The sequence below is a fragment of the Nannospalax galili genome, unplaced genomic scaffold, assembly GCF_000622305.1.
Source record: "Nannospalax galili isolate Female #2095 unplaced genomic scaffold, S.galili_v1.0 scaffold1250, whole genome shotgun sequence".
In the NCBI taxonomy this organism is placed as follows: Eukaryota; Metazoa; Chordata; class Mammalia; order Rodentia; family Spalacidae; genus Nannospalax; species Nannospalax galili.
Window position 1 is genome coordinate 997,448 of NW_008328704.1, and position 15,651 is coordinate 1,013,098.

General features: G+C 52.0%; 1 protein-coding gene across 6 annotated transcripts in view; it reads left to right on the forward strand.

The window, feature by feature from the left end:
• Cep131 (centrosomal protein 131) overlaps nucleotides 1–15,651 on the forward strand; it is a 32,788-nt gene that overhangs the window by 4,372 nt on the left and 12,765 nt on the right. For all 6 annotated transcript variants that reach the window (XM_029561301.1, XM_029561304.1, XM_029561306.1 and 3 more), the window contains 5 exons: nucleotides 8,664–8,758; nucleotides 11,766–11,880; nucleotides 12,126–12,247; nucleotides 13,179–13,292; nucleotides 13,827–13,988. In XM_029561301.1, coding sequence (XP_029417161.1) covers nucleotides 8,664–8,758; nucleotides 11,766–11,880; nucleotides 12,126–12,247; nucleotides 13,179–13,292; nucleotides 13,827–13,988 — 608 coding nt within the window. The remainder of the gene's footprint in view (nucleotides 1–8,663; nucleotides 8,759–11,765; nucleotides 11,881–12,125; nucleotides 12,248–13,178; nucleotides 13,293–13,826; nucleotides 13,989–15,651) is intronic.

Sequence of the window (15,651 nt, forward strand, 5' to 3'; positions counted from 1 at the left end):
CTGGCAATGAAGCCAAGGAACTGGGTCCTTCATCTCAGATGGATATAAATAAAGAGAGGAATTTTGTCTCATGAACTATTGTCCATGGACTTTCATGCTAGTCAGTTGGATACTGGCCTACCCACTTAAGGTTTTTCACAGGCACCCATATGGGGTTTGAATCTCCTGTAGGGTAGACACACCCAAAGCCTCGACCCATGGTTAGCAATGGATCTGAGCCTCTCCGCTGCCCCATAATGGGGTCCTTCCACCTTACCCTACCTCAGGTCTCTGCTCCTGTTGTCCCCAATGCTTCTGAAACTGGGATTCCAACTGATTTTTCTGAAAATGAAGAACATTAATAGTGAATAAGGCCATACCCAACTGTTGGTGGGGGCTTATTCCCCCTTTTTGTTTTTGTAATTGAATTTTTAGGTTTTGATGGTTGTGTTCTACAATAGCTTGACCTTGGGGATTGTAGGGAATTCCTGTATTGTGTTGAATTCCCCAAAGCGAAAAGAAATCTTGTAAATTTTTACTCACAAAACATGGTCCATTATCAGTTTTAATTCTTTTTCTTTGTTTTTTTTGTTTGTTTTGTTTTTAAATGCTTTCATGGGAGCCCCTGACTCACGCACGCATTAGTTCAAGGTGGGTGGGGTGGGCTTTTGCTGCCAACCCTGTGTGCTCCGCTCCACCCCACCCTTCTGCCCCGGAGGCTCTGAAGCTGGCCAGGGCTTGACCGAGGTGCCGCTTGTTACTTTGGCCACTTTTGGGTTCACTTCTGTTGCATCTCCGCGTTCTTCCTCAAACCCTTCCCATGATTCCCATGTATCCCCAGTAAAAACATTAGCCCCAAGTAGCCAGGGAGCCAAATGAATCACCTCTGCCCAAACCTTTTGAGCTACGGGATCTGACAGATCTAATCCCCTGCTTTTAAGCATATCTCGGCCGGGTCCTCAGACTTAAAAGTTGTGTTACCCATCTTTTGGGTCTTGCTTACCCCAAACTTCCTCCGATTGGCCCCAATCCGTTTCTCTTCTTTCTTCTTTCTTTTCTTTTCACCTTCCTTCGAGTGTCACGCTGGGTGCCAGTTGCCGGGGGTTCGAACCAGAGACCCCTGCGCAATGATGATTGGGGATGAGTAAGCACGCCATTTGCCAGCCCACGCCGCCCCCAGTACCGGGAACACTCAGGCACAACAGGGAGCCTAGTCAAGCAGGGACTCATTTATTGCAGGTGTTACAGAGCTTATAAAGGCACCTGGAACTCCCCCCTCCCCCACAAGGGTGTATCTTAAGGATGGTTACGCGATGATCACACACTCCTCAGCAGTGCGGAAGTATTCTTCAGACTTTCAAAGCAAGCCAGGCCACGCCCCCAGTAACTTCCTCCTGGATCTCTGCAAGGTGGGGCTTTTAGGTCCCCACAGGAAGATTCTTAGTCCAAGACTTTTCCTTCTGAGCACTTCCTTTCCACCTTGGTAACCATTGAGCATGAGACTCTCACCCTTCTCAACGTGGAGGATGTAGAGCTGCCATTGGGAAAATCAGGAAAAGATGAGGGTCATCCCTGACCCATCACCCTGATGTGCTGGCTGGCACTGTTCTGTTGGTGGGTTCAGCAGTTCCATATCATTATAAATAGGTCAGATGTGCCCGTGTTTAAAGTGCAGAGGGCACAGGAAGGTGCACATCGAGCAGTGAGCCTGCCTCTGGCTCTCCTGGCAGACGGCCGTCAGTTCTTCTGTACCCTTCAGATGCTGTTGCACATCTGCTGTGTGTCCTGCGTCCTGTGTGGGCCACATGTGCCTTGTGCTAGTGCCACCACATGTGTCTTCGTGTCGCTGCCACGTGGCAGGTATGCACACTTATCCATAGTAAACCCGGGGTGGGGGCAGTTACTAGGTCTGAGCTGTGTCTGTTTCCATTTTATTTATTATTTGTGGTGGGTGTGGGTGTATGTTTGTTAAGTGTGCACATGCCACAGACACAGAATATATGTTGAAGTCAGCCGACAACTAGTGGGAGTTGGTTCTCTCCTTCCATCTCCTTCCAGGGATGAAACTCAGGCTGTCAGGCTTAGCAGCAAATGGCTTTACCCACTGAACCATTTGCTAGCCCAGTGTCATATGTTTTAAAATGTTGGTAGGTATGCTGGACAGCTTTAGTATCAACTTGACACACCTGGGTTGAGGGAGCCTCAGTTGGGGAATGCCTCTATTGGACTGGCCTGTGGCCATGTCTGTGGGGCATCTTCTTGATTGTTGAGTGATGTGGGAGGGCCCAGCCCACTGTGGGTGGTGCCCCCCGGGGACATATGGGCCTGCTTTGCAAAAGAAGGGGGCCAGGGGAAAAAGCCAGTAAGCAGCGATCCTCCATGGCCTATGCTCCAGCTCCTGCCTCCAGTTTCCTGCCCTGAGTTCCTACCTTGGGCTCCCTGATGAACTGTGACCCAGGAGATGTAAGCTGAATAAACCCTTTCCTCCCCAAGTTGGTATTGGTCAGTGTTTTGTCACAGAGTGGAGAAACAAACTAGAACAAGGGGTATCACCAAATTGGTCACCATAAAGATTGTTGTCAGCCGCGGACAGCGATGACACACTTACTGCTCAGCCACAGACAGCACAGATGACACACGAGCTGGCTCTGTAGTCCTTACTGACCTGGTATGTAAAAGCAGTCCTCATGCTTGAGAACTCTTACCTGCTGAGCTATCTCCCAGCCTTTGAGACGAAGTCTTGCTATGTAGCTCTCAACTGTCCTGGAACATGCTGTGTAGACCAGGCTGGCCTCACACAGAGATCTGCCTATATCTGCCTCCCAGTGCTAGGATTAAAGGCATGCGCCACCAACCTGGCCTTGCAGTATTTTTTTTTTTTTTTTTTTTGTAAATAAACTTTATGTGAGAGTAATTCTCAGTCTAGAATGAGTGGAAAGAGCACAGGATGTCATGCCCCACACCCAGTTTCCCCCTTTGTTAGTGCTGTTGTGTTAGAGGGGGGCAGTTACATAGTTTCTGAGCCAGACTGACACATTAGCCACAGTGTCTAGACTTCCCTCCTCACCTTAGGTCCTGTCCATCCAGGACCCCAGCAAGATCCCATGTGACCGCCAGGCCACAGGCTTCTCCAGGCTGGATGATTCCTGGGCCCTCTCTGGTCTCTGATGGCATGAGGTGCATTGGTCAGGGTATAACATCCTTCTCCTCGGGTCTTATCGGGCCATGCTGGCTCAGTCTGTGTGGGCAGGACCCCTGGTGGAGTGCTGTCCCACAGGTTCTTGCTGTGAAGTTGCCTCCCTCCCTTGCTGTACTGTCTGGAAGTCTTGGCCTGAGTCCACACTTGGGGTGGGGAGTCAGGCCCCCTCCTCAGGACAGGGCATCTGAGCACAGTGTGTGGAATTCAGCCTGGTGGGTATGTTTTTCTCCATTGGCTAGCCCGTCATCTATCATAAGGAGTCGCAGTCTGTTACCACATGGTTGTAGATAGTTCTAGCTCTGGCCACTGGGCCTCTCCCTTGGCTCCTGTACCACCTCGATGTGGCCAGTTTCTTTAATTTATTGCTATTGTGTGTGTATGAGTACAGGGACAAATGCATGCCATTGTGCATATGTGGAGGTCAGAGGATAACTTTTGGGAGTCAGTTCTCTCCTTCCACCATGGACTCTCAGGATTGAACTTAGCCTCAGGCTTGTTAGCAATCACCTTTGTCCACAAAGCCGTGTTGCCGGCCCACCCATTGTTTTCTTTTTGAGCATTTCCTCACTTTCTGCTCTGCAAGTTGCTCCAGCCTCAGCTTGACTCTCCCGCTCTAATCCTGGACTCACCGTGTCTCCTTTTGCTTGTGTTATACCAAGCCTGGAGAGCTAGGCCTTCTCAGCTCATCCAAGGAGGTGTGTGTGTGTGTGTGTGTGTGTGTGTGTGTGTGTGTACACATATCCTAGCTGGTGTGTGTCTGCACACCTGTGATTATTTCCACATGTGGCCTCCTGCATCTTTGTTAAGCTAACCTTGAGTTCCTGCTGATGCCTCTAACTCACATCCTCCTGGGTAGATAGATACACCCTCCGTGTTCACCTTGACCCCTCCTGTGAAGGGAACCTCGGTCTCTGGCTGTCTAGAACATGAAATACCAGAATTGATGCCCCCTCCCATAGGAACAGCCTTACTGGTGGAGCTTCCACCATGTGCAGTCCCTCTGGGTTCAGTCCTAATGTCACTCACACCCAGCCTCAGCTCAGGCCACCACGTTTCTCTCTGCCCTGCTGCTATGCTCTTGGGAGTGAGCTGAGCAGCTTGCCACATGGGTTTGTATTTGTTTTTGAGACAAGGCCTCACTGTGCTGAACTCTTGGGCTCCAATGACCCTCCTGCCCAGCGTTCCAAGTAGCTGGGGCCACAGGAGCTGCCCGCACACCTGGCTTCCTTTAGGAGCCATCGTGTTTCCTTTTCCATGAACATCTTCCTTATCCTTTGCTGGGTTTTAAATTTCTTCTTAAGGATTGTGGACTCGGAAGGCAGAGTCCCTGTGTTTCCGTTCAGCTTTGAGGAGTGCCCCCCTCCCACACTGATGCTCTCTGACACCGCAGCACGCACCTCGTGCAAACTGCTTCCTGTACTTGGGCCTGCAGCACAGCCCCTGGGAGGGTGTCCTCAGAGGAATGACACAAGTCAGAGGGTGCACAGTCCTGATGGCCACCCTCACTTCTGACACCAGTGCCAGTCTGGAGTCCCCATTTATGCAGTAATTTGCCAGAAGGATTAAGAACACAAGAGCTTCCATATAGGAAAAAGCTGCAGGTTGTTGGCCTAGGGATGAGGTGTGGGCAGAACCGGGAGGGCCAGACAGGGAGCCTCTGTTGTCCTGGCCCATGGCATAGAGACAGTCTCATTTTTCCAGCACTGATGGTGACAATGCACATGGCACACTGCCTTGGTGTCCAGGTCTCTGTACAGGTATGGTTGCCCACGTGGCTGCCATCAGTCTGAAGCCCCTGCCACAGTCACTTGGCACTGCATGGCCAGGTCCCATGTTTTGCTCTGGGTGCAGCTCCTCCCTCCTTGTGCTCTTAAGACTCCAGGCTGGCACAGGCCGCCAGGTGGAGAGAAGCACATTGATGAGTCGGGATGTGCTGGGGCTTGGGTGTCACCTTCCAGCAGCAAGGGCAAAGGCTGGTGCTCTTGCTGACGAGTCTAGATTTCTTCCCCTTGTGCCTGCCGCCTCTCTCATGGGCCCACCTTCCACAGGGTCACTGGGGCTTGTCGCCAGTGTGTCAAGTCACCACCACTCCCTTCTGAACAGGTGTGTGTCTCAAGCAGATGGTAAGGCTGTGCAGATGTGTCTCATTTACTCTGGGAGAATAAAGATCCCTTCAGTGCATTTTCCTCCCAGCTTCTGCCCTCACTTGACTGTCTCACCTGACACCCTTTGTTCTGTTTCCATACTTGGTCCCCTTGAGATGCCTCTGTCCTCGCTGAAGTCCTTTTCGATGCCTGGCCTCTGGCACCTAGTACAAAGTCCAGCTGGAAGCCAAGCATGGTGGCGCATGTCTTTAATTCCAGCAAAGAGGCAGAGGCAGGAGAATCTCTGTGAGTTCAAGGTCAGTCTGGTCTACGTAGTGAGTTCCAGGTCATCTGAGGCCACAGGGAGACCCTGCCTCAAAAACACCAAAAACATCGGGCTGGAGAGATGACTCAGCGGTTAAGAGCACTGACTGCTTTTGCAGAGGACCCGGGTTCGATTCCCAGCACCCACGTGGCAGCTATGAACCGTCCTTAACTCCAGTTCCAGGGGAATCCGAAGCCCTCTTCTGACCTCTGCGGCATTGCACGACACGGGTGCACTCACATACATGCAGGCAATATACTCATACACGTAAAATAAAAATAAAAAAGACCAGAAAAAACAAAATTCAGCTGGGATCTTTGTAGGAACCAACCTGAGAGGTTTGGCAGCTGCTCTGACTTTGAGCATCTGGTGGTATCTGACAGTCTGTGTCAGCAACTTGGCATGAACATGCTATCTTCGCCTTAGAGAGTGGGTATGGTGCCACAACTGCCCAAAGTGTAGAGAATGAGAAAGTACAGAGGGCATGTCCCTGGACAGGACTCCTGTGTCAAACCTCACCCACCCAGGGCCCAGGGGCCATTGCGGAAGGGGTAGAAAGACTTTAAGGACCAGGGGTAACAGAGTTTTCCAGGCTTCTGGGAACTTGTTCACATGAACTTACAGCAGTGGTGACAACATGCACAAGACCCATGCAAACTCAAACCAGGCAAAAACCCAGCATAGAACTGGGGAAATAGACAGGAGGCCCCAACCTTAGCCAAGGAACTATTGGCAGCTGATCACAGCTGGGTGAGGGAGAGCTGGTCTTCCTTAAGGGAGTGATGCTAGACAGGTTGACGAGACTCCAGTGGATGAACTCACACCGAGGGACATCTGGGTATATGAACTTGACAGTCCTTAACATATATGACATAATGCTTGAAATCTGGTGGAGGGCGGCCTATGAGAGTGCAGATGGGGGGGTTCTAAATATGATCAAGATTTATTGTATGAAATGCATAAAAATTCAATAAAATTATATATGTATATATATATACGTATATATATATATATACATGTGTGTGTGTGCATGTGTGTGTGTGTATTTCAAAAAGGGGTGTACTTACTTATCTGCCTGTGTGGCTTAGCGGCCTTGATCTGCATGAGGCCACTGGACCTCTTCCAGGGGCTCAGGGACCACTGCAGAAAGGGTAGAAAGATTGTAAGAGTCAGGGGTGGTGGGTGACCACAGGAAACCAGGCCTCTGTCCCCTGTTTCAGAGAGTAGTTTTTGTTCTTGTTGTTTTGCTTTTTAAATTTTTATTTATTTTTTTAATTTTATGTGTATGCATGTATTGCCTGCATGTAGGTAAGTGCACCCGTGTCATGCAATGCCCGCGGAGGTCAGAAGAGGCTGTCGGATCCCCTGGGACCGGAGTTACGGACAGTTGTTAGGTGCCATGTGGGTGCTGGGATTCGAACCCAGGTCTTCTGCAAGAACAACCAGTGTTCTTACCCACTGAGCCATCTCTCCAGCCCCTTCAGAGAATAGTTTTACGGTCGGTTGTCTGTAGCATGAATCTGTGAATGGCTGGTTTCTTGGCTTTGTTTTTTCACTCTGTTTTGGTCATGTTGTTTGTTTTCAAGGTTGCACCTTTGGCATGGGCACTGCCGTGTCAAGTCACCCTGATGGTCTGAGCTGATGTGTAGCATGGGGAAGCAGTCCCCAGGTTGCTCCCCCACTGGGCTCTGGGTCCTTGTGCTCAAAATGTTTGAGGAAGATTTAAACCCCAGGAGAGCAGGAGGAGCCTGCTGGCGGGCACTGCGGCTCGCTCGTGGTCTGCAGGTGGCCCATGCCCACTGTGCTGGTTTTCTCTCCCCTTCCCCATGTATTTCCTTCCACCCACTTGAGATTAAGCTGTGGACAGTGTTGTGCATCCTCCTATGCTTCAGCCCCTAGGCACGTCTGCCCCGCCCCCTGGTTGCTTGGTGAGTCATACCAGGATCCCAGACACTCATCAGTTCACAGCTGTGTCTATTTGGATTATCTTATTTTTATTTTTATTTTTTTGGTCTTTTTGAGACAGGGTCTCCCTGTAGCCCCAGCTGACCTGGAACTATGTAGACCAGGCTGGCCTTGAACTCAGAGATCTGCCTGCCTCTGCCTCCCAAGTGCTGGGATTATATTTTTGGTTTCTTGAGACAAGGAATCCTGTAGCCCACAGCTAACCTCAAACTCACCAGGTAGCTAAGGATGACCTTGAATTCCTGATCTACCTGCCTCTGCCTCCCAGTTGTTGGGATTACAGAAGTGTTCCAGTATCCCTAGCTTTAGATTTTTATCTATATTTCTTTAGATACGTATCTATATTTCTGTATTTATTTTTGCATTTTGACCCAGGATCTTGCACTCTGGGCTGGCCTGGAACTCGAGGTTCTCCTGCCTCAGCCTCGGGCACCTCCATGCCTGACTTTGGGCTTATGTGTCAAGTTGCTCTGTTTTTGTTTCTTGAGACATTGACTTTGTTAGAATTCAGGACACTGTGGTACCTAGTGCAGGGAGATGCCCAGGTCCAGCAGGATAGGTGAGCAGGGACACAGGCCAGCAGATGTCACCAGGTCCTGTGTAGAGTCCTCCTCACCTGCACAGGTGTGTGCGCTCCACCTCACACAGCTAACTGTTGTGCTAGATGGTGCAGATTGCTGCTTCTGTTCCCCAGTGCCCTCACCCTGGGCCCTATGGTCCGTATAGTGCCCTTATCTCTGTGTTCATCCTCACAATGGCCCCACAGAGCCACTCTTGGGTGATTGTCATCTGATGTAGGGGTCAAAGGTCAAAGGGTCCCAGGTGTTCTAGGCTCACTATTGATGACAGTGAACGGTTCCTAGCCAGGCCCTGTGCTGCTTCCTGGGCCCTCCCCCACTTCATGTGCTCCAGCAAAAGCTCTCAGAGGCCAAGACCTTGGCCCCCTACCCACTGATGGCCAGGTCAAGCATCACACACCCCCCTTATCTCCTGAACCCAGGGTACCCCTCTGTCCCTCAGTGGTTTCTCTAAGACCTGGTCTGGTGCTGAGTGAGCTAGTGAGTGTCTGAGACCTTCTTCACTGAACAGGCTCTTTTCTCCCTTTCTGCAGGAAGCCACAGGCCCTGGGGGCTCCCGGGCTATCAACAACCTTCGAAGATCTAACAGCACCACACAGGTCAACCAGTCATGGATCAGCTCCCCCAGGTAACCTGTTGCCATTCCAGATCATTCCCACCACCCTCAAATAACCCTTGACCCAGGGGTAACTTCAGCCCACTGTCTCCTGCCTCCCTAGCTCTTCCTCCAGCTCTGTCAACAGGAGCCCTTGGTGCGCAGTGAGCTCTGCTGACCTTCATGCGGTCTGGCTTGTGTGCCCCACCCTGTTCTCTTGAGCTGGAAGGGTTAGGGGCAGCCAAGAGTGCTTGTCCTGGCCTGCCACGTGTGTACTGGACGTTGGAGCCCAGCCCTTCTGGATAGAACACATCCTACCTGCACCACCACTTTCTCTGGGGTTAAAGGTGTGCACCACCAAGCCCAGCTATAGTCCCTATTCTGAGATGGGGTCTGTGCTCCCCTTTGAAGCTCCGCGTGCAGCCTTTATTTACTCTGTGTTTCCTTCTGCTTTTTGGTGCCGCCACTAGCGCCCAGGGCTTCTGTAGCCCATGACTCCAAACTTGCAAATCCCTCCTGCAAACCAGTTCCAAAGGCCTCTAGACCACATGGTCAGATTTGTCTTCGCAGCAGCCTTCTCTTGGTGCTGATTTTCTGCATCTGTTGACTTTTTGCATAGCTGTCACCATGGCAGTGGAAGCTTGTGGTGGCTGTCAGGAAGCAGAAAGAAGTGTGCTAGGATCAGAGGCCAATGTAGCCTCAGAGGCCTGCCCTGCTGCCCTATTTCTGCCAGCTAGACCCCACTTCCAAAAGTTTCACAGAGTCCAGAGCAGAGCCACAAGCCGGGACTGAACCATGGGGACGCTGCAGGTGTAAACCGCGGCCTGCCTTCATTGGGGCCTGTGTCCCGCCTCACGTCCTGTGTCCCACTGTGCCAGCCCCTTTCTAACGTCTCTTCATTCCTTGTGCTGAGAGGCTGGAGAAGAGCAGTGCTTGGTCCTCCACTGTCCTGTGGCTCCTCTGGTCCTTTGTTCTTTGTGACTTTTCCATGAGCTCCATCAAGGAATGTCACTATAGTGAACTGGTGGGATTTTGAGCAGGGGTTGCATTGACTCTCAGGGGTCAAACTTGGGAGCCGGGTGCCTCCCCACCCCCTGGGTCCACTCTGTCCTGAACCTTGTCCTGTGACTTCAGATGGTCTCTGATCCCAGTCTCATGAAGTGTTGGCGTACATTCTGCCAAGCTGTCTGGGGTGTCCCCTTCTGTGTGTGCTGGGTCCTCTTCGTTCTGATGGGATGCCATGACTGTGCTCACAGCGTACCCCGCAGGCTTGCTGGATCTCAGCATTGTGGCCTCTTTCCTTATCTGTACGGCAAGTTACCCGTTCCTTTTCACACCCCTGCCTTGCATTTTGTACAAGGTGAATGAGTTTGTTTGGGGCTGATTCTCATCTCTCTCTGTGTGAAGGAAGTGTCCTGTTGTAGGTGAGGGTGGATTTGGTGGTACGGTGAGTATCTGTCCTTCTGTGACTTGGCACATGGCTGGTGATGCTGGTGTTGCCTTGGCCTGTCGGGGTTGGTAGGTGAGGCCTGTAACAGAGTCTGGAGCCTGTCAGTGTTTTAGTCTTGGCAATGGTATGTCTGGGTCAGGAAGAGGCAGAGCCTCCTCAGAACTCCTGGGCACTGGCTGCCCACTTGTGCCTGCCCTTTCACCCACAAAGTGTGCTGATGGTTGTCTGGAGCCAAGGGCTGCTAACTCAGCTGCTCTTCGTTTACCTGCTGTGTTGGGGTAGAAGTCGTATGCCATAAATTTCACCTATTTTAAGAATACATTTTGAAGATTTGTTTATTTGTTGGTGCTAGAGCTGGAACCCAGGCCTTACATATGCTAGACAAACACTCTACCTCTGAGCTGCATCCTGGCCCATTCAGTGATATTTTTTCAGTGCAAGCAGCACCGTGGCACATTTAGAGCGTTCTTTACACACTGTCCACTAAGCCTCTCCGTGCCCTGCCTCCAGCTTCTACCAGCCACCAGCCTGTGTTCTGTCCCTGTGGAGCTGCCAGTTCTGGACATTGCTTATTCCTGGAATTGAACCATATGTGGCGTACTGCGTCTGGGTCTTCCACTGAATGTTGTGCTTTCAAAGGCCATCGTACAGCAGCTTACAAATGTGTCACTCCTGTGTTTTGCTGGACAGCGTGCTGCCCTGTGCACAGACCACACTTGTCACCAGAGCCACTATGGCTTCCCATAGGGCAGTGCAGCAAGTGCTCTTAGCCCATTAGATTCAGACTTTGGAGCAAGACACATCCGTAGCCATCTGAGGTAGCTTCTGCCATCTGACTGATCTTCCTTGTTCCTTCTGACTCTGAGCTGACTGCTGTGTGCTCTGTCTATAGGGGGAGGAGGGTTGTAGCAGCAGCCGGTAGCTACGTAATGTAAGGCCTTTGATCCCTAGACTTGGTGTACCTACCTGTATCAGTTTGTTCTCCACTGCTGGGACAAAACACTCTGACCACTACCAACTTGGGGAGGAAAGGGTTTATTTGTCTTACATCTCCCAGGTCACAATTCATCCAGGAGCCCAAGGTAGGAACTCAGGGCAGGAACCTGGAGGCAGGAGCTGGAGCACAGGCCATGGAGGAACGCTGCTTACTGGCTTGCTTCCTTGGCCCCTGCTCAGCCTGCTTTCTTATCCAACACAGGACCACCCGCCCAGGGGTGGCACCACCCACAGTGGGCTGGAACCTCCCGCATCACTCAGCAATCAAGAAGGTGCCCCATGGACATGGCCACAGGCCAGTCCAATAGAGGCAATTCCCCAGTTGAGGCTCCCTCAACCCAGGTGTGTCAAGTTGACACTAAAGCTGTCCAGCACACTGGACCCAAACTCCCTGAGGCCCAGATGGGAACTCCCCAGGCCCCCAGACCTCATCTCTGACAAGTAGGGTTGTGGGTCAAGGCTAAGAAACTGGGACCAGAATTCCGCATTGGTGTTAGGCCTTTCCTGTCTTCCTGTGAAACATAGGCCTATCTTCCTTCCTGGAGTTGGTCTCTCTAACAGTTGACTTTGTGTGCCAACCTTTCTTGGACACAGGCCAGCAGAGCCCACTGACTTCCTGACGCCCTTTGAGGGCAGCACCAGTGGGAGAAGGAGGGTGGCCAGTCTGAGCAAGGCGTCCGGCGAGAAGGGAGCCACATGGAACGTCCTGGTAAGGGTGTCCCCCTTACCGGGTGTGAGGCAGCCTCGAGTCCTGGTCTTCATGCTAGGATCACCATCTGGTTCCCTACTGTCATTCATGCCTCTGCAGAGAGAGGGGCAGCATCCTCAGGCAGGGTGCATCTGGGGGTCAGTGAGCTTTGATCCTGACATTGCAGTCTCCTGGGTCACTGCATCTGCTGGTGTTGGGGTGTGCACCAAGGGTCCCGGGCTAAGGACTGTCCATGTAACCCACAGGATGACCAGCCAAGGGGCTTGGCCGTGCCAGCCAGTGTGCAGAGCCCCAGTGCCCAGGACTGTGCCTTGGGCCTGCGAAGGAAGGACTGTACCCTGGCACCCAGCTTCACGGCTAACAACAGGTACGGCCCTGCAGTACCAGGCCCGCCCGCCACAGGGTTTTCTGGTCCACTGTCTTTGACTTGTACATGACTGGATCAAGCTGCTTTGCAGTGAATGAAGGAATGAATGAATGAGTGACTTCTTCCCCCCACCAAAGGCTGGAGGCTGCAAGGTAGTGTTTTGCACAACTGGACCTTTGGTCACTATTTAAGGGAAGATGTGCTCTTTGTTCAGTGACCTGCTGGAGTGTCCGCTGCCTTGAGTTCCTCCTCCCTTGGCGTAGCCTCTCTCTCCCTCTAAAGGCCTGAGTCACCCAACTGTGCTCTCCAGAGGTTTCAGGCCCAGGAGGCTCGCTCAGGGTCTGCTGTCCCTGACCTGGAAGGCTCAGTTTGGAGGTTCCGTCTGTGGAGCAGACTGTTACCTCAGTGCTCTTAGCCTGCTTGCCAGGGGTGAGCCTCTGTCTGGACAATGTTGGCCAAGAGTGCTTGGCCATCTGAGTGCAGGCCACGGGTGACCCTGGGGTGCTTGGCCATCAGAGTGCAGGCCACAGATGGCCCTGGGGTGCTTGGCCATTGGAGTGCAGGCCGTGGGTGGCCCTGGGGTGCTTGGCCATCTGAGTGCAGGCCACGGGTGACCCTGGGGTGCTTGGCCATCAGAGTGCAGGCCACAGATGGCCCTGGGGTGCTTGGCCATTGGAGTGCAGGCCGTGGGTGGCCCTGGGGTGCTTGACCATCGGAGTGCAGGCCATGGGTGGCCCTGGGGTGCTTGGCCGTTGGAGTGCAGGCCGTGGGTGACCCTGGGGTGCTTGGCCATCAGAGTGCAGGCCACGGGTGACCCTGGGGTGCTTGATCATTACCATAATGTGCACTTGAGGGTTCTTTGTGCCAGGATCTGTGCCCTGACAAATATAGTCGTGACCTCCAGTCTGACCCCTTTCCTTCTCCCTGGCAGGAGCAACAAAGGAGCCATGGGCAACTGTGTGACCACCATGGTCCATAATCACTACGCCTCCTCAAAGAAGGCACCACCTCCCAAGAGCTCCAACCAGACAGCTTCCTCCCTCAAGTAAGGCCTGCGTGCATGCCTGCGGGAGTGTGTAGCCTTGGGTGGGCCTGGCATGGTACAGAGCATCTGCCTGTGAGGATGCTGGCCCTGTGGTGAGACTCTTGACCCTCAGAGCTGGGCCAAGGCAGTTTCCCGGGAAGAGCAAATGGCTGACTGGGTAAGCTCAGGGCTCTGCCCAAGCTGAAGCCTTGGAAGGAAGCTGCTGGCCACATCCAGAGCCAAAAGGGTGTCACGGTTGGGGTGACTAAACAGAGCAGAGGTGCCCTGTGCCCTCCCAACACACACAGGTCTTTGGTCAGAGTGGGTGGCCCTCAGGGTCTTGTCTTGAGAACCTCCTTCTGTTTTTAAATGTAAAATACATTTACTTACTCATGTGCCAGTCAATGGGATCTCAGGGTGCAGGTAGTCCTGGGGACCAAGAAAGTGGAGCAGAGGGACCAGCTTCACTGGCTCAGTAACCCCACCTGGGGCTGTGGGCAGGGCTCTTGTCCTGGAGTGGAGCCATGGCAGAGCTAGGCTTCTCTATCCTGTCAGCAACATCATCAAGGCAGCAGCCCGTGAGGGCAGCGAGGGCAGTGACTTTGGGAAGCTCCGGAAGAACTTCTCCAGTGGCAACCACTCAGCTTCAGTCACCACTGAAGGGAGCACCGCTGGCCTGCTCAGGCGGAAGGAGGTGACCGAGGAGGAGGCTGAAAGGTGACTGCACTTGGGGACACAGGGCCTACGACTCCAGTGGTAGGACTGCACTTGATAGTTGTTTTAAACAGCACAGATGGAAAGACCACACGTGGTGAGACTCTGTATCTGTAATGCCAAGAAAAGACAGATTACAGGGGCAGAAAGGAAGCCATGGTTGCTCAGGACTGGGCAGGAGCCAGGGTGCCACAGGGAGTATTCAAGGGTGATAGGGATATTCTAGAACTGGATTGTGCATGAATGCACAACCCTGCAGCTTTGCTGAAAGCATTGAATTGTATGCTGCAAATGGGCGGATTTTATAGTATGGTAATTATACCTTAGTAAACCTGGTAATTAAGAACACATTTAAGAGAGAGAAGATAAAAGAGGACAAAGACACCTGTCGGTGGGGCTGTGTCCTTGACGTGTGCCCTCTGGGGCTAGACGGTGGGCATAGGCTGTGGTCAGGACAGTGACTCCTGGCCAGGCCCCCTTAGTGGCGGAATAGCTGCTGTAGCACTGCCCAGATGGCCTCAGAACTTGTACCCAGCCCAGCTGTCCAGCCTGTGACCAGGGCTGGGTCTAGGAGAGCAGTCCTGAAAGTGAACAGTGGGACAGAGGGTTCTGGGATGTGAGGCCAGGAGCCAGCAGCTCCTGAAGCTCCATCTTACTGCTTTGTGTGAGTCTTGAGATAGATGGGCCTCATTCCTGAGCCAGGGCTCCATGAGCACCTTTACCAAAGGGACCCCTCAGTCCTTCCAGTTAGGGTTGAGGGGTTTTTGTTTAATCAGTTTCTTCGAGGGGTTTTTGTTGTTGTTTTGTTTCCTTACAGTTCTGGGATGGAACCCAGGGCCTTGTGCGTGCTTAGCAAGAGCTCTACAGCTAAGCTGTGTCCCCAGCCCATTGAGTATAATTATAAAATGCACAAGTGTTTACAGTGGTGTTTATAGACATGGTTAGCTTGGCATGGTGGTACATGTCCGCAATCCCAGCATTTGGGTGGTAAAGACAGAAAAATCAAGAGTTCAAGGTCATTCTTAGCTACATAGAAAGTTTGAGACCAGCCTGGGATACATGAGACTCTGTCTTTAAAAAAGAAAGCATCTGGGTGTGGCAGCTCATGCCTTTAATCCCAGCTCTTGGGACATAGGTGCAAGCAGATCTCTGTGAGTTCCAGGCCAGCCAGGGCTACATTGTGAGACCCTATCTCAAAAAACAAACAACAGGGGCTAGAGAGATGGCTCAGCAGTTAAGAGCACTGGCTGCTCTTGCAGAGGACCCGGGTTCAGTTCCCAACACCCACATGCCAGCTACAAACCATCCTTAACTCCAGTTCCAGGGGAATCCGAAGCCCTCTTCTGACCTCTGTGGCATTGCACAACACGGGTGCACTCATATACGTGCAGGCAATAGACTCATACACATAAAATAAAAATAATAAATAAAAAATTTAAAAAAGAAAAAAACCTAAGGAAAAACTGGAACTCAATTTGGACTTTATTTGATAAAACATACTGAACTGCATGTAATCTTATCTGTGACAAAGTTAAAGCCATCAGATCAGTTAACCAGTTGAGATGACACTGTAATGAATGGTGGTCAGCTGAACCTCTTTAAAAGTGACTGTAAATGGGCAAAGGAGAACTTCTGGAAATGGGGAAATGCTCCACATTATGAGATG